At 48.7% G+C, this 23,833-nt stretch overlaps 1 protein-coding gene across 4 annotated transcripts in view; it reads left to right on the top strand.

Annotated features, from left to right (window-relative positions):
- LOC144823468 (carotenoid-cleaving dioxygenase, mitochondrial-like) overlaps positions 1 to 23,833 on the top strand; it is a 501,856-nt gene that overhangs the window by 306,358 nt on the left and 171,665 nt on the right. For all 4 annotated transcript variants that reach the window (XM_078682005.1, XM_078682008.1, XM_078682007.1 and 1 more), the window contains one exon: positions 7,381 to 7,509. In XM_078682005.1, the coding sequence (XP_078538131.1) occupies positions 7,381 to 7,509 (129 nt within the window). The remainder of the gene's footprint in view (positions 1 to 7,380; positions 7,510 to 23,833) is intronic.

Raw genomic sequence — 23,833 nt, forward strand, 5'->3', positions numbered from 1 at the left:
CCCGGTCGACCCCCTGCTCAACCACTTCGTTCAGGCTCACCCCTCCTCCCCCTCCTCGTCCGAGTCCTCCTGCCCATCCTCCACTAAGGGATCGCAAATGTCCCCCCTGTACCCATTCCATTGCAACCACACTTTGTTCCATTTCCTTGGGCAGGCTCGGCCGGAGTACACCGCCCTCTCGTCACCATCACTGTATCCATATGTAGACACCATTGGGACTTGGAAGGGAGGTCTGCCACACCCCATCGCTGCGCTATGTCTCTCTTTGCCACCATCAACCCCACCGTGACCCAGAGTTGATCGTACCTAGAAAGGTCAGTAGGCTCCCAAATGTTAAGTAGGCACCTCCGCGGGTCGGGCAACAGGGACCGGTTCAGTGTTTGTGAAATCGTACGGAGTATTCGCTTCCAATAGTCTTGTATCTTGGGACACTCCCATATGGTATGAAAAAACGTGCCCTCCTCCCCACACCCACGAAGGCAATACGGATGGGGAGTCCTGTTTATGCGGTGTAGCATGGTCCTCGTGTAATAAACTCTGTGTAGGATCTTAAACTGCACTAAACGCATGCGCGCTGAGATGCCCACTTCCTTAGGGGACCCAAGTGCTGCATACCATTCATGTTCGTCCATGTCGCCTACGTCCCCCTCCCACTTCCCCTTCAGTTGGAGTGTCGGATCCGGGGAGTTATTAAGCAATTTGCGGTACGTGAGTGATGTCGCCTTTTCTAACATGTAGTCAGTGAGGAGGCGATCCTCCAAGGGCGAGGATTCGGGCAGAGGTGTGTCGGGGGGTAGGGCCGCGAGCAGTGCGTGCTGTATTTGGATGTACCTATAAAACTCCCTGTCACCCAAACCATATAGTTCCTTTAGTCGGATAAAGGGTATCACAGCATTCCTCTCCCACAAATCACCCACCGTGGAAATACCTATCGTATCCCAGTTCGCAAAACCCCTAGTATTCCTCATATTGCCCAGTGCCCGCGAATCCCACAGCGGAGTCATCCCAGTGATCTTCCCCTTCCAGCCCAGTGCCGCCGTCGCCGTGTGCCACAACTGAACAGTCAATTTAGTGGGGCCCACCAAGGCCCGCACCTTGCGGTGGTCATACAATGGACCCAACAAAGTATCTGTGCCCAGTTGAGCCCTATCCGACTGGAAGGCCGGTTTGGTGTGTGGGGCGTGAATCCAGAGGTTTATTGGCTTTAGGTGTGCTGCCCAGTAATACAGCTTAAGGTTCGGCAGTGCAATACCCCCATCATACCAATCTCTGTGCAGCTTAGATTGCGCCACGCGTGCAGGGAGGTTCCCCCAAAGAAGGTTCGAAACCAGAGCAGCCACTCTCTGGAAGAACCGTGGTGCCACGGGATATGGCGTATTTTCGAGGACGTACAGGAAACGCGGTAGCGCCATCATCTTATAAAGCGCCGCCCTGCCCAAGAGCGTCAGCGGCAGGCCAGACCAGAACACAACATCCCGTTTCAGCCTGTCTAGGTGAGGTTTCAAATTTTTATCAACAAATTCGGTCGGGTCTTTGGTGATATGAATACCCAGGTATTTAAATGAAGAGCCCGCCAGCTTCAGTGGGCACGTGTCGGCCAGATTCGGGGCCGGACCCTGCAAAACGTACAGTTCCGATTTGGTCCAGTTCAACGCGTAGCCAGAAACTCTGCCATACGTATTGCAAATATGGAGCAAAGCCGGCACCCCACCCTCAGGGTCTGTTAGATAAAGCAACATATCGTCCGCGTATAACGACAGACGGTCCTCCCAACCCCCCTTCCACGTTATACCCTTGAGGAGGGGTGTAGTCCTCAAAAGAGTTGCAAGAGGTTCCAAAGAGATCGCAAACAGCAAGGGCGACAAAGGGCACCCCTGCCGCGTGCCCCTCCACAACGGGAATGTGTGCGAAATGTGGCCGTTAGCCACCACGTGCGCTACCGGGCCGGTGTACAGTAGTTTGACCCATGCTATAAAGCGAGGTCCAAATCCCAAGCGGTTCAGCGTTTCAAAAAGGTACTCCCATTCCACCAAGTCAAAAGCCATTTTGGCGTCTAATGCCAAAATTACTGCTGGTGTGCCGATGGTGTCCGCCCTAGCCAGTACCCCGTGCAGCCGCCGCAGGTTCAACGATGTGTTTCTGTGTGGCATAAATCCGGACTGGTCCGGGTGTATAATCGATGACAGATGGGGCAGGATCCTTTGTGCCAGGAGTTTAGCCAATATCTTCACCTCGGCATTCAACAAGGAAATGGGTCGATAAGAGGAACACTCCTCCGACGGTTTGCCAGGCTTGGGGATGGTCACGATGGTCGCTGCCCGCTGGTCCGGCGGGAGGCAACCTTTCTCCAAACAATCCTTATACATCCCTAACAGGTGCACACTAAGGGTCTCCGGCATCGCCTGGTACCATTCAATGGGTATGCCGTTCGGGCCCATTGCCTTACCCGGGTTTAGAGCCTTAATCGCCAACTGGATTTCGTCGGCAGTAATGTCCGCCTCTAACTCATTGGAGGCCTCCGGTGATAACATTTGGACCTCGATTGGGGCTAAGAGGGTCCTGGCCCTCTCAGCTGTGATCGCACACTCCGGGGTGTACACCCGCTCAAAATGGGCCGCCAGTAGCTCCGTGATACGCCGTGGATCAGTGTGTGTCTCCCCTCTCTCATCTTTCAGGCGTTGGATCCCCCTAGAATTACCCTCCCGCTTATCAAGCCACGCCAACATTCTCCCTGCTTTGTCACCCACCTCATAAATTCTATTTTGAGTATCGACTATGTGTCCTTTCACCAGCTGGCGCAAGTGAGCAGTATATAGCTGTTGTTGGAGGGTGAGTGTGTGAAGGCCGGAGGGAGAGGGGTGTCGCTCATGAGCCTCAGTTTGTTCCTGTAGCGCCACCTCCAGATCAGCCAGTTCCCGGGACAGCTGCCTCCTATGCCCCGTAATGGAATTAATGGCTTGCCCCCGTAGGACCGCTTTATAGGCTTCCCAGAGAGTCGCCGGGGAGCGCACTGAACTCACGTTTTCGATGAAATATTGCTTCGTTGTGTTTTTAAGAGCCTTACGAACCTGCGGGACCTTGAAGTAGGCAGCACTAATGGGGTAGATGCGTTTGCGTGCACTGGTCTGCGAGGAAAGTGTCAGTGTGAGTGGCGAGTGGTCAGAAATTCCTCGAGGGAGAATTACCATTGCATCAACATGTCGGAGGCCCTCACCCAGCGACAGGAAGTAGTCAATGCGCGAAAGGCTGCCATGCACTGCAGAGTGGAAAGTGTATTGCTGCGCGCTGGGGTGCAAGTGTCTCCAGATGTCAGTCAAGCCCATAGCTGCTGTGAAACGCTGGAGGTAGGAGCCCCCCCCCTGTGGAGCCGGCGCGGGGTGTTTGTCCAGTTGCGTGTCCATGACCGCATTAAAATCCCCCCCCAGAATGATCTCGCCCTCGGGGAGAGTCAAGAGGAATTCTCCCAGCTTTGGGAGGTGGACCGACTGTAATGCTGGCGGGATATATACGGACACCACGTTAATGAGCTTCCCCTCCCACTGTCCATGTAAGGCTGCAAAGCATCCCTGGTCATCCGTCTTAGTCGATAAAGGCAGGAATCGTGAGTGTTTTTGTACAAGTATGCCGGACCCTCTGGATCCAGACGTAAACTCGGAGTGGACCCACATTTTATAACCACGCCTGTCCAAGGCTTTCGCAGCTCCCCCTACCAGATGAGTCTCTTGCAACAGGACCACAGTAGGCCGCTGGCGCTTGATGGCAGTCAATACCAACCCCCGCTTAACCTTATCTCCCAGGCCCCTCACATTCCAGGACATTAAACGCAAGGGAGGGCAGTGTGAGTCAGCAGACCCTACATCCACTGTCGGGCCAGAGTTATCAGCCATCGGTAGTTATTGGGCGCGCGATGGACCGGCTGAAAAGCAGGTCTAGTCCTGCGGCCGTGCCATTGCACAGCAAAGAACAAAGGGACATCACGGGGGCCTAGTATCACTGTCCTTTCCCATCAATCTGCACTGGCACACACATGAATTAAAACAGTTACCCTGACCGTTTGCATACATTCCCAACAAGAACAAGAACAGTTCAAAACAAACCCCCCTCCCTGCCCCCCTGCCTAACGGACTTCAAACTGCCCGCCACCCCAACTGAGCAGAGTGCTTTACCCATCCCACAACCAGAGTACTTGCGTGTAGGGGGGAGAGCGTCTCCCCGGGCAGGCGGCCTCCCTGTAGGCTGTCGGGGCGGCCACGCCAGAGTCTACGTGCAGCAGTTTAAGCAACCAGTCACCTTTGGGAAACAGCGATCCTCAGCAATTCAGAGTTCGGGGTAGGAGTCACTCGCCCCCACCTCCCCCTTCAAATCCGTGGGATGGAGACTGTTCCGCGCCCTCCACTCGACCCGACGTTTGTGAGCCCGTTCTGCTGCCACCTCTACGGTCCTGATCCGGCCTATGCGTCCTGCGTTGTCGCCCAACAGTGTGCCAGCCCTCCAGCCAGTCCCGGGCCGATTCGGGGGTATCGAAAAACCACACTTTTTTGTCCGCAACCACTCGAAGCTTAGCCGGGAATATCATGGAGTATGGCAGTTCCTTTTCTCTCAGGGTCTTTTTCACTTCTAGGAACGTCCTCCTCTTTCTGGACACTTCCGCCGTGTAGTCCGGGAAGAAGGCGATCTTCGAGTTCTGGATTTGAAGGGCCGGCGCCACTCTCGCAGCCTGTAGAATGGCGTCACGATCGCGGAAATTGAACAGTCTGGCCAATATCGGTCGTGGCGCGCCTCCCGTCTTGGGCTTTCCTCCCGGAACACGGTGAGCCCTTTCGACCGAGAAGAAGTTCGAGAGCCCCTTGGGTTGTAGCCGAGTCTTGACCAAGTCCTCCACGTAGAGGTCTAGGGCCCCCGTGTCCTCCGATTCTGGCACACCTATAATGCGGACATTGTTGCGTCTGGAACGACCTTCCTGGTCATCCAGTTTGTCTCTGAGCAGCTTATTATCCGTCTGCAGCCGCTCCACCGCCGTTTGCTGTTCGGACACATCCTCGACCAGTGATTTAGTAACCACTTCGACCTGTTTGACCCTCTCATTCATTTTTTGGAGATCCGCCCTTATTAAGGTGACTTCAGTCGCCGTGGCACCCACCGTAGCCTGCACCTGGGCCAATGCCGCCAGGACATCATCAAGCGTGGCCTTCTTCGCCCCATCGGTTTCCGTCGTCCTACCAGCAGTTTTGCGTTGCTCCTGGGGCGGTGACTGCCTGTCGTACGCAAACTTGTCCAGCTTGGCTTGAGTTAAGGTGTTTTTAGGGCCCCTGTGTGACATGGCGCAGGCTGTGGCGAAGCTGCCAAAGAGGGTGCAGTCGGGCGCGACTGAAAGCCGGGTCGTCTCCACGCAGGTCGGTGGTAGGTCGTGGCAACGCGTGCAGGCGAGTGCTCAGTGAGGGCGGAGGACGTCTTCTCGCAAGTTCGTAGCAGGAGGAGGGGGGGGGTCCGCCCCTTCAGACGCTATGCCCCGGCCGTCTGCCGAGTCTGTGCCGAATCAGCACCCCAGTAGCGGGCCTGACGGGGCCTGATGGGGAACCAGGCGGTTACCACAAAGTACCTCCAACACCAGGCTATGCCCCCGTGGTATGTCCCTTGGCGTGCCTCACTCCAGTGCCTCCGCAGTGTGACGCTGTCCAGGCCCCCGCCCTCACTATTGTCCGGCTAGTAAGCGCCGCCCGGCGCCCTAATGAAGTGGTCCGCACACGCTGTAGTCACCTCACAGACCGTGGGCACCGCGCTGCAAACACAGCCGTCGCTCGGTCCTGGTGTGCCTCGTGGGTACTGCGGGAGAACGGCAGCGCCGAGCCCAGGGTGCGCGGCGTCCTCCGCTCCTCCGGGCGGATCACGTGGGCCGGTAGATGTGCAAGGGCCACTCCCGCACAAGTGCACAAGCAGCCACGGCACTGGATGGGGCTCCGTGGATGTTCGGAGCGATGCGCCCGGCTTACCGGCACTTCCGGTCACCTCTCCTCCGATTTCCGGCCGCTTCCGGCCGGCTGCAGACGTTCAGTGGCTCCGCGGCTGCACTGCGGCAGGTAGGCCCAGCTCCTCCTCTGCCTGAAAACGGGCACTCTGTACCTTAGCAAGCCTCCGCCGCTCCCAAAATTTCGGCAAAGACAGCCGCACGGACTCCGGGTCCGGTCCGCCCCACCCAGCTAGTGAGGGAAGGATATTTAGAGACGGATTGGTGCGGGAAGCCGCTTCTTCCCGGGAGCCTCCCTAAGCAGCGGCCGCCATCATCGGCTGCTAGCCACGCCCCCCGTGGCAGCAGTTTTAGCAAACCTCAGAACCTCCTTTGGATTAGGATATATGTGCGAATAATCCTTTACTGCATATGTAATCTGGCATCATAAGAGATGGCGCATTTACTGCCCTTAGCATGTAGCAGTTTCTTTACATCAACAAACACTGTGCTGGCCTTCTGCACTGCCACTGTGGAATCAAGAAGTAGAGAGATCTCCGTTCCCTCAAAGCACAGGGGCCCATTTTTCTGACAAGTCTTAGCACCATATCACGGTGGAGATTGTTCAATAAACTTGTGATAATGGATCTGAGCAGGGCTCCAGGTGAAGGGCTGTATCCCAATGATCTAAGTGTCATTTCACAATCAGTAAATAAGAGAAATTCAACATACCCAGGAAGTCTGCAAGGAGTTTTCCCACAAATTACTCTTGCTTACCAATGTTGGAAGTATCCGGAATGTCCTCTGTACAAATATTGTTCCTGCTTGATCAGGCTTCAAGTTCTTCATTCTTCACTGCCAATTTGACAATTTCTTGTTCCCAAATGCAGAATGGCCGTGTGATGTTGTGGCATCAAGCTCCAGTGTGTATAACCAGTTCACCACCTCAAACAGATTGATCGCCATGTTAATTCAGTCTGGCTTCATTATGTCCATTCATAAAGTGACATGATCAATCTTACAGTCTATTCCATGCTGGCTGGATTTGGGACCCAGAAGGATTGTTTTAATGTCCATATCTAACATGTCAGCATCATCTTGATCACACGTGTCCACAGGTGAAGCGATCGTGGTATTTTTTGGGTTTAAAGGTAAGTTTACTCTGCTTAAAATTCTATTCAGTTTCAGGTTATTAGTTTACTCTGCAGGATCACTTTTGTTACCAGGCACTACCTCAGTAAGAGCATAACTCCACCTTTTCTTTCTGTTCTGAAGGCAGGTCTAAAGAATTTCGAAAAATATTTTTGAAAATTGCATGTTAGCTTTTGCTTAGTCAATTTTTGTTGATTATTTTTACTATTAACCAGGTAGAGCTGACTGAAAATGCATTACTCTTAAACAATATGACATTAAGCCAAATTTCTTCTCTTGTCTAGGCTCAAGCTACAATATTATACGTGTCCCTCCACAGAAGTCTGAAGGCAGTGAGATGCTTCAAGGGGCTCAAGTGATTTGTTCTATTTCACCAGTGGACAAAAAGAAGCCGTCATATTATCACAGTTTTGGTAAGAAAAATGTTACACACCATGAATTTATGAAATAATTCTTGACTAGGTACTGGTTTTCATTTTTTGCCAATGGAATCTAGGGGCTTTTAGGCAAGTCAGTGAAGCAATGTTTGATGCAGTGTCAGGGTTTTTTTCAGTATGTATTTTGCACCCTTAAATACCCTGATTTGGGGGAGATGGATTGGTCAGAAATTAAGAGAGCTCCCACATTACTTACCTTTTTGAAGATTTGGAGTGCTTCTTGGAGGTCTATCCCTAAAATTGGCAATGTTCTGATTAGTTATCAAATGATATAGGGACAGGGAGTAATAACGTCCAGCATACACACTTACTAGCACTACCAAAAAGATACAGAATACGCTGTTGCTGTTTACACTCCAGGTAAATACCACTAGTGTACATAAGTGAAGTAAAGATCTGTGGAAATATTTACATTTTGGAGCTAAAAATAGGACTATAATCCAATTATAAAAGTGTGGCCATAATTGGTGACCACCAAATTTGTGTAGAGATAGGAGTACCTTTTGTGAGTTGCATCTCCAGTATCACAGAGATGGGACAGATTCCTGGCAGTGTCCTCAGGCGTATTCGTGAGTACTCATCAATCGCATTCAGGTATGGAATCGCTAAAAATTATGTATTCTTTTTTATTTGCTGATATCATTATCACCATGTTTAGAAATGGATACATTTGTGATTTTCAAAGATCCTGGAAATCCTGAGGGACCTGATCTTAATAGAGATTAGGTAAGACTTTTAAACTTTACCTTCATATGCTTTGCTGCACTTATGCTTGACACACTTTTGTGTGGGGTGATTGATGTTTTACTACTGGCAATGGATGTCAACTGCGGGTCACTGCAACACTAATTTTATGTTATGTTTAGTTATGTTATGGGGGGTATTTATATACTGCACGGCTACTCCGGAGAGTGTCCCGGCGCTGTCGCACCAACAAAAACCCCCTAAGATGAAAAGAGATGAGGAAGGACTGCTCTAGAAATCTGAAATTATTGATGGAACAACCAGGTTTTTAATTGGCGCCTAAACTTAAGAAGCTTGTGCTCTTGTCTAAGACTGAGAGGAAGGGAGTTCCATATTTTACCGACTACCACCTGAGATGATCTACCACCCTTTCTGACCAAAGAAAATGTTGGTATCACCAGCAGATGTTGTGTGGATGATCTCTTTTGAATGTTCTGGGCCCCACTATTATGTAGGGCCTTAAAGGCCAGCACCAGGGGCTTGAAGAGTCTCCTGTTTTTTATTGGTAACCAGTGGAGAGTTTTCAGGTGGCTCGTCATGTGGGTTCTAGATCCTACCAGCATAATAGCTCTGGCGGCCGCATGTTGGACCACCTGAAGACGGCTTAGCAGGTAATTAGGGATTCCCAAATACAGAACATTTGCGTAGTTCAGCCTAGATAGAATGAGGGCTTGGACCACGGTTTGCCTATGGGACTGAGGAAGTAGGGGTAGGAAATTTCTCATCATCTTCAGTAGTCCGAAACACGTGCCTGCCATAGATTGTACCTGCGCTTTCATGGACAGAAGTGAGTCCAGCCTGACTCCCAGATTTTTGACAATAGTGACTGGGCAAGCAGGAGGAGGCTGAGTCTGGGGCCACCAATTTCGCCATTTATCTTCGGGCGTAGATCCAAAAAACATTATTTCTCTTTTGGCTGAATTGCAGGATAATTGGTTCTGACACAACCACTCAAATACAGTGGTCAAGCATAAATGGATTGCATGCTCATTTAGCTGCTCCTCTTTCTCAGCCGTAAACAGCAGCTGTGAGTCGTCGGCGTAGGTTATCATTTTTGCTCCATATTCCTCCACCAGGGGTGCCAAAGGGGCCATATAGATATTAAAAAGAGTAGGACTCAATACTGATCCCTGAGGCACTCCTACGTTCAGTTGGGGAATATCCTCCGAGAAAGGAGGCGGCCACACTGTTTGTCGACGGTCCTCGAGAAAGGAAGAGAACCACTTGAAAACCGTACCTCCAATACTGCACTCCCTCAGCCTCTGTAGGAGCCTGTCATGGGGTACGGTATCAAACGCCGCCGAGAGGTCTAACAGTATCAGTACTGCCTCTATCAAGAGTGGCTCTAATAGTTTCTGTTATCTCCAGTAAAGCCGATTCAGTACTGTAGTTGGTTCTAAAACCAGATTGACTGGGATGAAGAGCTTTAGGAGATTCAATAAAATCAGTAAGGACCACATTCACATATTTTCCAATGTTCTAGCAAAACACGGAAGCAATGTTATGTCTAATGACTTGGCCACCGTGTCCACACTGAGGAATAATGATTTGAGGGTGCATTGCAGGTATAGAAAAATAAGCCCAGGGATCACTGCTGGAAAAGAGGACCTCAAGAATGCTGTCAAAGCCTGGGAGGACACAAGGAGAGCGTAAGCCTAAAGAGAAGAGGAGATGACCCCTCACAGTGGAGCTGAAAAAGATTGCAGAGATCTCTTTGACATAGATGAGGGCAATGAGAGTGTGACTTCCAAAGTTCGATCAAAGCATGACACCACATCTGGAAGTTAAAAGAGTACCACTTCTGGAAGAAGACCCAATGAACCTAGTAGTTCAGCTCAGCCTCTTAGAGATCCAGAAGAGGAGGCTGGGTCTGGAAGAGTGAAAATTGGCCTTGGAGGAGAAGAGGGTCAAGCTGAGTTTGAAACCCCAAGGACATAGTGGCAGCAACAAAGAACCAGAGGTGAATGCAGAAGGTGCCTATGATCCCAGGTTGCCCAAGGATATTGTTCCAAAGTATTTGAGGGGAGTGACATAGATAAGTTGCTGTCATCCTATTAGAGAACTCTCTGGATGAGAAGGGTGGGTACCCAACATTGGGGGTCCCTATTGTGGGAGATGATTCCAACAGTAGGGAGAGATAGGCTGCCAACACGGGAGGTTGAGGTGGCTGAGTCATACATGAAGCGGGCACTCATCAAGCTATTTGGTCTAACCCCATAGGAGTACAGACTAAAGTTCAGGAACACACCCAAGGGGTCAACTCAAACATGGGTGGACTTTGTAGATGCCTCTGTAAAGTCACTGGAAGGCTGGATAAAGTCTAATAAAATAGATACCTATGACGGGCTCTGCCATTTGGTGGTAAAGCATCAATACATACAAATTGGACCTCTGAGAAGTTGAGTGGTTATGCACTAGGGTCCTTAAAATGTTCCAAAGGGGTGAACAGAAAAAATGACAGGCCCCCCTTAAGGGGAAAGATGAGGCCAAGCATAAAATTCAGAGAATCCTAAAGAGTCAGCATATCTTGCCCAAAGGGTGGAACCTAGGTACACATCTCTGTTAAAGTAGAGGAGTTATATGGAAAATAATGTTTACCCTTCAAAGGCTAGGATGTGCTATGACTGTAAACAGCCAGGGGACAAGAGGTGGGACCCTACATGCACCAAGAAGTCACCCACTGGTGACCATTCCAAGGGCATTGCCAGTGTAGGGATGGGGGTGAAAGGAATTGCAACGGGTACACTGAAGCCACTTAAGTCTCCATGGGTGGGGAAGGATGTTGAACCCTTGTCACTCGGGCCTGCCAGCATGATTAAGTACAGGCAGTGACCAAGTATCAATGGAACTGAGGTCCAGGCCTCGAGGGAGACAGGTGCCGGTATCACCATGGTTATGGCCAAGTTGGTTTCCCCAGCTCAGATCATTCCTGATGAGGTGCACCAGATAGTAAACTCTGGCAATGTTACAAAGTCACATCCCATAGCTTTGGTAGACTTTGAATGGGGAGGAGTTACTGGCCCTAAGGAAGTATCTGTGTCCCTTGCCATCCGAGTGGAGTGTCTGCCGGGCAACAACCTTGAAACGTGTGCCTGGGTAGAGGTGGGGAGAAGGACTCGTGCAGCAGTGCTGGGTCTCCTTTAGTGGGTGTGTGCCTCCACTAGAGCATAAAATGCTGTAGTTCCAAGAAGAACTCTCAAGGTCCACAGACCCAGAAGGAGCCTAACCCTCCGGGGACGGGCCTGATGTCTGAACAGGAGGCTGCTTTCTTGGGAGATATGTCTGGGAGAGCTTCAAGGAATAGGTAGACCTTCTAGAGAGGACTTAAGCCTAGAGAAAAAACATGTCCCACTCTTGAAGGCCTGAGACAGCTGGCGGTCAAACTGATGGAGGACGTCACTGGAACCGATAAGGTGTATTGGGAGGAAAAAATCCTGAACAGTGAGGCAAACCAGTGGCAACCAGGAGAGTGGTGGTCCCCCACCAGTACAGGGAATTTCTCATTTTTCTTTTGTAATTTTTTTATTGGCATTTCAACAAACCTGGCAGCATGTACAGTATGACAAAAATGAATGCAAGTGTAAAACATCTGGCTCCAGAACTAACCGAAGCAGTGGCAATAGGTTACAACACACCAGGCAGAGGATTGGACTACTAAATCGTATATACCAGTAACATAATAAGCTATTTAACAATTCTTCCTCAACCGTTCCTTCTCCCAAGCTTCCATTCAGTAACTGGTCAATACATGTAGGAGCATATCCTAGCACTTCCACAGGTAATTCAGAAGTGTACCAGTTTTGGGTGTCAGGCATAACAAACATGGCTGCAGACCCTCCCTAGTCCTAGATTGAACCATATTTGAAGCTCCAATCCGCACAGCACGGGACATAGTGCAGTCAACCGGGCATACTTTCTTTTATAGGTTCTGTCAGTGCCTGCATCATAACATCCCAGGAAAGTAAATCCTCTGCTATCCTCTTAACTCTCCTCCGCTCCAGCCCTTTACAGAAGAGTTTTCCTCCAATGTCTGAGCAAGCGGGGTCTAGCACTTAACAATCTAATTGCTATACGCTGCTTAGTCACTATAAGACCCAATGCCATGAGCTGTGTATTCAGCTTTTTCTTGGCTCTATCAGGGAGTAGACATTGTATAATCGTGCAGGAGACATCCCACCCTGTTCTCTTGATGTGGGCCAGTACGTCTACCCAATAAGACACAGCGGTGTGGAATTTAATTAAATATCTAATTGTTCATGGGGCAGGTTGCTTCATAAATCTACTTGTCATGTAACAAATTTGGTCTGGCGTTGACCGTGATCTTTTGTGTTTATTAAAATTCTGTCACTCTCTCTATCTCTCTCTCTGTATCGGCTGACTTCACTGTGAGTGACCGCATTCTGCTCTTTCACAAGAGCATATTGGCACACAAAGTAGTTTCGCTCGGTGCCAGTAACTAATGTGGCAACGTGTGCTTTTTAAAACCAAAAGCAATTTTTGCTTTTGCCAATGTTTGTTATGATGGTGAGGGCCCAGCAGCTCCCACACCAATAAGGTTTTACAAAAAACCATGCCAAACCAAGTCACAAATTGACAAAACTGAAAAGCTGGCCACCAATTTCAGACCTACTGGCTTTGCGAATGCGTATTTATTTTTGTTTCCCATAATCCTATTGAAACTGATTGCACCGATTTTCTATTATGAATATTTTTAGGAAATACTATCATGCATCCTCACATGTTACTAAATGATGCTGCAAAGAAATGGTACCTGAAATTTTACAGTAGTTTAGCAAAATGTTTTTTTTCCTGCTTTCATTTTTTTATTAATATTTTATTTTGAAACCAAAGAATCATCAATCTTGCTTTCAAGCTTCTGCAAATATTTGCATGAAATCAGAGAGCATTGTGGGAGCATTATACATAGCAGCACATTGCTAAACTTTGAAAACGTGTGTACACATTTTTATACTGAAACCACTGTCAGTAGTGCAGTCAGAGCTTACAACATTTACTTAGAGTGCTCACCCTAATAATAATGGGTTATAATTAATGAACCATAAATACAAGTTTGAACAGCATTAACATTTGGACAAAAATATTACATTAACTGCAGACAGTGCCCTTCCCTGACCCATAATTTGGTACGGCAAACTGGCAGCCAAAGGGTTTGTGCTGAAGGGGGTTGGGTTGGGCCTATTTGTCCCAGGGACAAAATACACATGAAAACCTGTTGCCTTTGACCCCAAATAATATGTCCTAGTCATCGGGCTACAGGAATTCCACATCCCTGAAGGCGTAATAACTGAAAAGTACCTCACTACATGTAGGAAACCTGCTTTAGCCTGATAGAATTCCTCCTTAACCTGGCCCATGACATCCCCTTAGCTGAACACCTGATTTAGGCTAAGACCTGGGTAAAGTTGATCAATCATTTCTCCTGGCCCCAGATGTCAGAGAAGGTGAAGGAGTTGTGTTGCTTCTGTGTCATCTGTCAAGCCAGTTGCAAGGCAGTTAGGAAGCCAAAGGCTCCCTTCATACCATTGTCTGTGGTGGGGACTTCCTATGTTTTATTTTATTTTTATTTATTTTTCTATAGCGCGGACCAGACCCAGGGTTGGGTATCAGAGTGCTTTACAATGAGAGCACAGTACGAATGAGACAGTTAGCAAAGCAGAGCATACAAAGAATCAACATAACATGTTTTGAAACCACTATGATAGGGTAGGGATCAACACTGTTGGTCCCCTAGACCCCCTCTACTGTCTCTGACAATAGTTGCATCTTGGTGGTAGTGGCCTAACGGCTAGTGCAGTTGACCTGGAACCTGGGGAACCAGGTTCGAGTCTCAGCAGGGGCGCTTAATATCCTGTGATTTTGGGCAAATCACTTAATCTCCCTGTGCCTATCAAAAATGAATGCATCTGTGTGTAACGCAACTGGTGCTTATGTAAAGCATTCTTATACCTTCGGGTTGAGTTCCCTCTGTATAAAACACCCCCCAAAAAGAAAATGCCACCACATACTGTAAGGCTATTCCTCTTAGGACAGTCAATGCTCCCTGCTCCTGAAGTAGCTAGAGCCCTACTTGGCAACTTCACCTGAGTTGGGATCCCTAAGGAGGTCATCTCAGATAGGGGCACACATTTTATGTCTGCCTCTCTGAAAGCAATATGGGATGAGTGTGGAGTGACCTTTAATTTCAGGCCGTCCTTACCATCCCCAAGGAAATGGTCTTGTAGAAAGGTTCAACAAGACCATGAAAGGCATGATTATGGGTTTACCTGAGAAACTTGAAGGAGATGGGATGTTCTCCTACCATGCCTGCTGTTTGCATACAGGGAAGCCCCTGAGAAAGGAGTAGGTTTCAATCCATTTGAACTACTCTTTAGACACTCTGTAAAAGGTCCTTTGATACTGGTGAGAGAAGGATTGGGAGAGGTCTCTCAAGGGGCCCAAGCAAGACATTCTCTACTACGTACTAGGTCTTCACCGAAGAAGGCAAACAGAAACTTAGAGGCAGCCAAGAGCTTGTCAAGCACTGTTATGACCAGAGGTCTTCTATGGTTGAGATCCCTCCAAGGTACGTGGACTGGCATTACCCTATGTTAGATGACATGGGTAATGCCACATATCTGGTAGATTTGGGAACCCAGAAATCCCCATAGGGTGATACATGTGAATAGGCTCGAGCTCTATCACGACAGAGCAGGCATCCCTATCCTCATAGTGACAGATAGATGGGAAGAAGAGTAAAGTGAACCTCTCCTTGACATACTATCTACTAATTTCCAGGATGGATCAGTAGAGGAAGTAGATCTCTCTTCCACTTTGATAGAACAGCAGCAAAAGGACTGTTACAACCTGTTCAGTCATTTTGTTGATCTATTTTCCTTGACTCCAGGTTTGATAATATGGCATACCCATGATGTGGACACTGATGACTGTTTACCGGTCAATAGCAAGATATATAGATTGTCAGACCATATCAAAGCTAGCATCAAAGCAGAAGTTGCAAAGATGCTGGAGTTAGGGTGATAGAGCCATCTTGTAGTACATGGGCTAGCCCAGTAGCCCTGTTTCCTAAGCCAAGTTGCAGGGGATGAAAACCAGAAATAGGAATTTATCTAAACTATAGAGCTTGAATGCAGTCACATAGACAGCTGCTCACCCCATTCCAGGAACAGATGAGCTCATAGACAAGTTGGGGGTGCAAAATATCTGAGCACATTGGACCATCAGATTATTGGCAGAGAGCCCTCACACCAGGAGCCAAGGAGAGGTCAGCGTTTTCAACTCCTGAAGGCCCCTTTCAATTTAAGGTGATGCCCTCTGGATTGAAAAATACACCTGGCACCTTCCAGAGGTTGGTGAAGTACTTGCAGGTTTGGAGGACTTGGGCACAGCATATCTGGATGATATTGCAGTCTTTAGTCCACCTGGGAGAATCACTGGTCCACTAAGGGACCTGCTTCAAGCCCTTTAGCAGGCAGGGCTGAATATCGAGGTAAGTAAGAGCCAGGCAGAGCAAGGGTCTGTAGCTTAATGGGCCACCAGGTGTGTGGAAGCCATGCACAACCTCTTCAGCCCAAAATCTAGATTAGTCTGGCCTGGGAAGCTCCTAAGACATGAACTCAAGTCAGAGTACTACTTGGCTGGATCCCGAATCCTTTGACAGAAGATTTGTCAAAGGATATGGTACCATAGTGGCACCATTGACAGTGTTAACCTCCAAAAAGCAGCCATGGAAAGTCAAAAGGTTTTGATACCCTCAAGGAGCTGTGTGCTTTACACCTGTCTTGAAGGCAGCTGACTTTAGCAAGAAGTTTGTTGTCCAAAGTGATGCTTCAGAACATGTGATTGGGGCAGTACTGTTGCAGCTGAATGACGAGGGTTAGGACCAACCAGTTGCCTTTATCAGTGGACGACTCCTCCCCTGGGAGCAGCGTTTGAGTGTCATTAAGAGGGAAGCCTTTGGTATGATTTGGTCCCTGAAGAAGCCGAGACCCTACCTGTTTGGGGCTCACTTCTGAATGGGACTACTTAGATGGAAACTGTAAGGTATCACATTTATGGTGGCATTAAACCGAACTTAATGTCCAAGTCGAATTTAATGTCACTTTTAAAGAAATTGAAGTTTTAGAAAGTGTCCGCTCTGACCCAGTTTGGCCAGTGACCTCACACAGTCTCTGCCCTCCTGGGGAGTAGTGTGACCAACTTCCAGGCTTAGGAACAATAGCAACCTGCTACTGGGTTAGGTGTCACATACCCTTCACGGCAAGCCACTCAGGGTGTTAGCGATCACACTCCTGAAGTGGTGCCCTTTGTTCAGGAAGACAGGCTGGTATCAGGAACAGTGCTCAAACTCGTTTTCCCATGGGTGTGTAACCCACAGGTAGCCACACATCTGGAGTGGGCTACCAGGTTCCAAATATCCATGGAAGGGTTCAGACATCCTGAGAGTGGGCAGAATAGTGCACTCTGCGATTGCTAGATGCCACACATAGCAGGGTAGTTATTACCAAGAGGGAGAGGACCTGATAGGTCATTGACTAGAAACAGCATCATCTCCCCCAGGGCACTTTCTAGAGATAGATATGACACCCTTGGCACACTAAGCCTGAGATCATGACGGAACTGGAAAGAGGACAGGAGAAGGACTGCCCTGCTGACCCTTGGACTGGCAAAGAGAGCCTGCACCATCTTTTGGACTGCACCTGTTGCATCTTGGGCCTGCGAATAAAGGATTGTGCCTGTAGCTCCTGGCTTTGGGAAATGTCGCTCCCAAGCCCCAGACCACTAAAGTGTTTCCAAAGGTCAGTCAGCTGACCCCCTGAACTAGCCATAGGGACATCAAGACTAAAGTAGCCCACTCTGGCAAGTCAGTAGCCACTCCAAAATAATCATAGCTGACTGCCACTGGGTGCGCCAAGAGACTCAGTTTCAGTTTCAGTTTCATAGGTCTTTATTTCGATTTTTACATCATAAAAGACAGTTACCATGACAGAATAAAACATACATAAAAAACATTTAAGTCGTCATATAAAACATCTTCCAACAGTTAAAAAAAAGATTAAATTACATTTTTAAAGACCTAATGTATAAACATGCAATAATATTAACATTTTAAGTTGCATTTAAATGTCTGGTTCTGATAACCCATGCCCACCCTAGATACTTAGCAACACCCACAACCACCATCTCAGATGTGTTGGTACATAACACCTTCAAGGCCTCCAAACTCCCTCTAACAATCTACGAAAAATAGGCCTGATCCATTTATTTCTAGGGGCTTGATAGGCAGGGCATGCAAAGAAAAAGTGGCCTATACTTTCCTTTTGGTCACAACACCAGGGGCAAAAGTCATTTGAATGATGGTGAACAGACCATTTCTTAGAAAATGACCTTACTGGTAAAGACCCTACTCGAAACTGGTGATACAGTTTTTTGTGTAGGGTCTTAGTGATCACATCCCAGTATATCTCCAGTGAGGGGTCTAATTTGTGAACCAAAAATCTGCCTGTCAAGCTAGTAGCATCTGATTGTGCCACAAGTAAGTTTTTGACGGAAGCCCAGTAGAGTGCTTTAAAATCTTGCTTGGAGGGGAAGGAAGATGACTCAGGGGAAACCCATAACTGATTAAGGCCCATCTCCTCCAGTACCATTTTGACCTCTCTTAACCAGGGAATATTAGTAGAGCCCCATACTGATCTAACTGCTGCCAACTCTTTTTCAAAGAGGCTTAGGTCCGGAGAAGTCCAGATACGTCTCCATAATGCAACTACCCGATAGCGAGCCATTTTGTTGATAGGCTTACAGCCCATATCCAGCAAAAGGGGTGTGATCGGAGTGGATTGAGGCAATCCTACCAACTTTCGTAAAAATGTATTTTGGACTGTTACTAATGGTGAGAGATCCTTATAGCCCCATAAGTCAGCCCCATACAATAGGGCAGAGCTAATTTTGGCTTCGTAGATCTTAAGAGCTGGAGCAACCAGTTTAGTTAATGACATTTGCTGCTCCTTAACCAAACAGCCCGTAAGCCGTGCAAATTTAAGTTGGAGTACATCATCCTGGTGTTTCCAGCGAAGCCGGTAATCCAAGGTCACTCCGAGGTATGTCATAACCTCCACTTGCTCAATGTTAATGCCATTCAGGGTGACTATACTTTTAATCGGACGGTTTTTGGTTAAGACCATAAATTTGGTCTTACTTATGTTGATTTGTAGATCGTTTAGATTACAAAACTCCTCAAACCGATTAAGTGCAGTTTGCAGCCCCCTACGTGTTTTGGAGAGGAGTAAGGTGTCGTCAGCAAATATAAGCATAGGGAACTTAGTCCCACCTAAAGAGGGTGCGTCAGTGGGGGTATTGGCAAAAAACTTCACTACCTGGTCAATGAACAACAAAAAAAGGGTAGGAGCCAGAACACATCCCTGACGGACCCCTCGTGTTACAGGAAAGCTAGCCGTCACTTGCCCTTGGCCTCCCCACCTTACCCGGGCAAAATTGTCCTCGTGCAATCTAACCACGAGGTCTATAATTTCAGGTGGTAGAGCCAATTTTCTTAGAACATCCCACAATTTTGCCCTGGGCACAAGGTCGAAGGCCGACTTAAGGTCCACAAAGGCGGCGTAGATGGATCCGCCGCCTAATAGTACCACCTTCCAGTAGATCATAGTGAATCTAAAGACCTGGTCGATGGTACTAGTGCCTGATCTAAAGCCAGCCTGTAATGGGGAGAGAATGCTTTCCATCTCCATCCACCCCTGGATTCTAGCTAAAACCATCCTGGCGACAATTTTTTGTAGGGAGTCAATTAGGCTTATAGGACGGTAGTTTCCCGGCACCGAACGGTCCCCTTTTTTGAAAATGGGGAGGATTTCCGCCCCTTTCCAGGACTCTGGGATCCTAGCCCCCTTTGCGATGGCATTTGCAAGTAGGGTTATATAGGGAACCCATAATTGAAGATTTGTTTTAAAAAGGTCAGCGGGGATGGAATCCATCCCTGGAGCTTTCCCTGATTGTACCGAGTTAAGTGCAGACTCGGTATCCAGGTCTTTAAAAACTAGCATAGAAATAGGGGTATTGAGCGGGGGTACAGGCTGAACCTCACTAATTTGGGGTTCTAAGTCTGGGTCTTTAAACTGGCTAGAATAAAAGTCCACCCATGCCTCAACAGGGACATGATTTACTGGAGTTTGGGAATCCGGGGTCCTACCCCATTTAACAATTTCCCAAAACTTTACTTGATTGGATGAGTGGCAAGCCTCGAAAAGATCAGACTAGTGACGCTCGTCCCATTCTTGTTTCACAATCCACTGTACCTTTTTATACGTTTGGCGGGCCGTTTTGATTTCGTTAGAGGCCCTAGATTTAATAGCTTTTATTAGGCTACTATGTGCCATCCTGCAGTTCTTATTGTACCATTTTTTCTGGGCACCCGGGACCAACACTTTTCCATGTTTTAGTGGCAGAGTTAGAAGGGCTTTAAGTTTAATAAAACACTGATCGTGAAGATCACTAATCTGGGAAGCATCATCCATAGTAGGTGGTAATTTTGAGAAGGCGCTTAGAGTCAACAAGACTTCCTTAGCTATGCTGCCTAACAGAGTTTGATCTTCCACGACCCTACACCATTTGACCCTTCTTCTATCATTAGACAAAACTGCCTCTGCCGTTAGGCAGGATGTAGTTGGGGCCCTGCCGGTGCTACCTGGAAGTTGCATACTTAAGGACAGTGGGTTGTGATCACTCTCCGGGCGGGCCACAACTTCCATATCGACCACGAGTGACCAATGATCCATTTTGACCAAGATGTAATCTATTCGACTTTTGCTTGTCCCATTGTCGAAAGTTGGTTGGCCAACCTTGTCTGAGGGCGTACGCCCGTTTGCAGCTCTCAGGCCCCACTCCAAACACAACCCTAACCAGTGAAGAGCAGCCTCGGTTGCCTTTTTACAATTGGTCAGGGATAGGGGCGGGATATTCCATACTGCATCTTCCTCAGCCCCCAGATCCTCGCCATCGCTAAACAGGGGTTCCAGGGTACAATTAAGGTCCCCTGCAATAAGGATTAATCTGTCTCTCTCTATCTGCTCAAGGTAGGACTCTAATTCATCTAAAATAGCCGGGCAACGTCCTCCTGGACGACCTCAGGCATAGATGTTAACAACAACTATATCCTGGAAGCCAACCTTACTAAGTTTGATTCCCAGGAGATCAGGGTTTTCCACTAGTATTTCAATAGGTCCATACCCAATAGACTGACTGACCCAGATTACTAGGCCCCCCGAAGCTCTGCCTTTGGGACCCTGGATTGCTGGTTTAAAAAAGTTTAGGAACCCTACCCGATATATAGGATCTGGGGCCCAACTTTCTTGGAAAATTACAATATCAAAAGTATCGATAAAGTCAGCCCAGTCATCCGAACTTATTCGTCCCTTTAACCCAGCAATGTTCCATGAAACAACTTTGAGTGGCTCAATCTGATTGTTAATGTTGTTTGGAGTGGCTTGATCCACAACACCGCCTTCTCCCCACTGGTGCTTACCAAGCATGTTTGACTACTGGATGGCTGGTTTATATGTGTACTGGTCTCAACAACCCTCTCCACAGCCTTCTCCAGATTACTTCCCACATGCCTCAAACTTATATTATTGACTCCATAATTACCATGTACATGATTTCTCAAATGGCTCCCTCTACTAGGGGCGGGGTGCAGTCAATCGATACCCTCCAGGCCAGAGAGGGGGTCATAACGGTTGTACAATGGAGGGTAAAGTGGGGAGTAAGGAGTCCTATCAATCTGGGGTCTATCAACGGGTCTTCTGGACATAAGGAAGTTGGAAAGGGCTACGCCAATTCTTTTAGGGTAAAAATATCCCAGACCCAAAGACTGCACATCCCCCGTCCTCCCAAATCTTGCCTCCCTACGTATAAAATCAACCACCCAAGGGTCCCTGAAGTTTATGATGATGCAATCCCCTTCTAAATCCTTCTCACAGTAACCCACCCAATCCACTCTCCTGACATTCAATATCTCAGTTGAGGAGGAGGGTGGGAGGGGTCGATTCCTGTTTAACCAATAAACAACTTTGTTTTTAAGATCACCATAGGATTCAGTTTGACCCTCCCTAATGGGTGAAACACCTGTTAGGACGATTGTGTAGGGGGTTGCATCAGTTGGTAAATTAGTACGCAGAGGACCCCGTTTTTTGCCCATTCTGGGGGAATTGACGGGATTGCTATCACTCCCAGCCGTTCTAAAACTTGCCTTGGGCAGGGTGGGAGGTTTAAGACCACGTTTCACGGAATTCTGTGTCGAAGTAGTTATAGTAGTCTTGGAAATACTTGGCTGGGGAGCAGGATTGGATTTAAAACTGACCATCTTTGGTTTCGGAGCCTGTACTGATGCTACAGAGATAGGCACGGGGACATTATTTGAAATACTGCCCCTGAGACATGAGCCGTCGGGGTTATTTAGGACTGCCCGGGCTGAGGTTGGTTTAGCAATTATTGGCTGGGGCTGATTGCTTGATCTTGCGCCGCCCTGGAATTTGGGGATACTACTACTAGAGATGGAGGTAGACAGTACACCCTGGGCATTAACCATCTTTTTTAGCATGCCAGTGTTTATATTCACAAGATTCTCTAGGGCATCTATTTTGGAGGTTATAAGTCTAGTTCTTTCGAGTATTGGCAACAAAAGAGTTTTAATTAAGACTTCCATCTTTACCATAAGGCCATCATCACTACTACTAGTACTCGGGGGATTGGTATTTGGCGATCCAGATGCAACTTGAGAGGGGGGTTCATGGACACTGGTAACCAAGGAAGGCTGAGAGCTAGTTGAAGCCTCGGGTTTGGGGTTAAACGTGGTGTACAAGCTGTTTTAGATATTTTAGAAACACCTCCCCTATGTTGCCCCGTGTTTCGCTTCCTCTTACGGGGATGGATCCTTGAGAAATCCTCTTCCGAGGATGAATCTAAATGGGATTGGCTTACTATGTACGGACTATCCCCCACCCCACTACCAGATAGATCACTCAGGTTTAAATCACTACAACTTAATATTGGAGATCCTCCCGCTGCATCACAGTGGACATCCACCAATACGGGGACCGAGGACCGATTTGCACCTATTGGTAATGCTTCCGGACTGAGTGCTGCGGCAATGGGGCCTAACGAGGAACGCTTCTCACCTACAAGATCTAGTGAGAGCCGTTTCTCGGCAAAAGCAATCTCCTTCTCCAGGATTCCGGTTGCTTTGATAAGAAAAGCATCTAAGGGACCAGAAACCACCCCCTTTGAGGTTTGCAACTGCACAGATCGTTCCTTCCCGGAACGTAAGGGCATAATTGGTGCAGCCTAGCAGCAAAAATAGAGAGATGAAAAGGGGAGGGTGAAGAATAAAACAAAAGTCTATAACCACATACGATGGACTTTAAGAGGTAATTAATACAAACAGAACAGGGGGTATGGCCCAACCCAACCTTGTCCGACCGCGGACGACCGCAGACGGCCACGCCTTTGTCCCGGGCTTCTCCCGGGACGCTCCCGCGCAGCGGAAGTGGGTACTGGTAATAAAAGTTTGTGGTGCGAAGGGGGCGGGGCAAGCAGGGAGAGCGGGCCAGGTGGAACAAATTGGCCAAGCAGGGACTCCTGGGAAGTTGAGTCCCCGCAGTGCCGCTCGCAGCCCTGCTGCAATGCCCCAACACTCCCTGATGAAACAATCCGCCACAGATAGCACAAAATCCCCACTGGCTTTGGCGGCGATGCGGGACCCGCGGAGCGGGTCCGGCGAGCAGTTGGTATGCAGAGCAGGGGAAAAACAAAAGAACAGCCCACTCGAAGGTCCAGGCGAAGGTCCACACAGGACAGGGTCAGTGCGCAGGCAATCCCACAGTGCCAAGAGTCAGGGGCGTTCTTCTAAGCAACCTGTGCGAAGGGGGCGGGGCAAGCAGGGAGAGCGGGCCAGGTGGAACAAATTGACCAAGCAGGGACTCCTGGGAAGTTGAGTCCCCGAAGTGCCGCTCGCAGCCCTGCTGCAATGCCCCAACACTCCCCCGATGAAACAATCCGCCACAGATAGCACAAAATCCCCACTGGCTTTGGCGGCGATACGGGACCCGCGGAGCGGGTCCGGCGAGCAGTTGGTATGCAGAGCAGGGGAAAAACAAAAGAACAGCCCACTCGAAGGAACAGGCGAAGGACCACACAGGACAGGGTCAGTGCGCAGACAATCCCACAGTGCCAAGAATCAGGGGCGTTCTTCTAAGCAACCTGCGTGAAGGGGGCGGGGCAAGCAGGGAGAGCGGGCCAGGTGGAACAAATTGGCCAAGCAGGGACTCCTGGGAAGTTGAGTCCCCGAAGTGCCGCTCGCAGCCCTGCTGCAATGCCCCAACACTCCCCCGATGAAACAATCCACCACAGATAGCACAAAATCCCCACTGGCTTTGGCGGCGATGCGGGACCCGCGGAGCGGGTCCGGCGAGCAGTTGGTATGCAGAGCAGGGGAAAAACAAAAGAACAGCCCACTCGAAGGTCCAGGCGA

The sequence above is a fragment of the Lissotriton helveticus genome, chromosome 3_1 (assembly GCF_964261635.1).
Source record: "Lissotriton helveticus chromosome 3_1, aLisHel1.1, whole genome shotgun sequence".
NCBI lineage: Eukaryota > Metazoa > Chordata > Amphibia > Caudata > Salamandridae > Lissotriton > Lissotriton helveticus.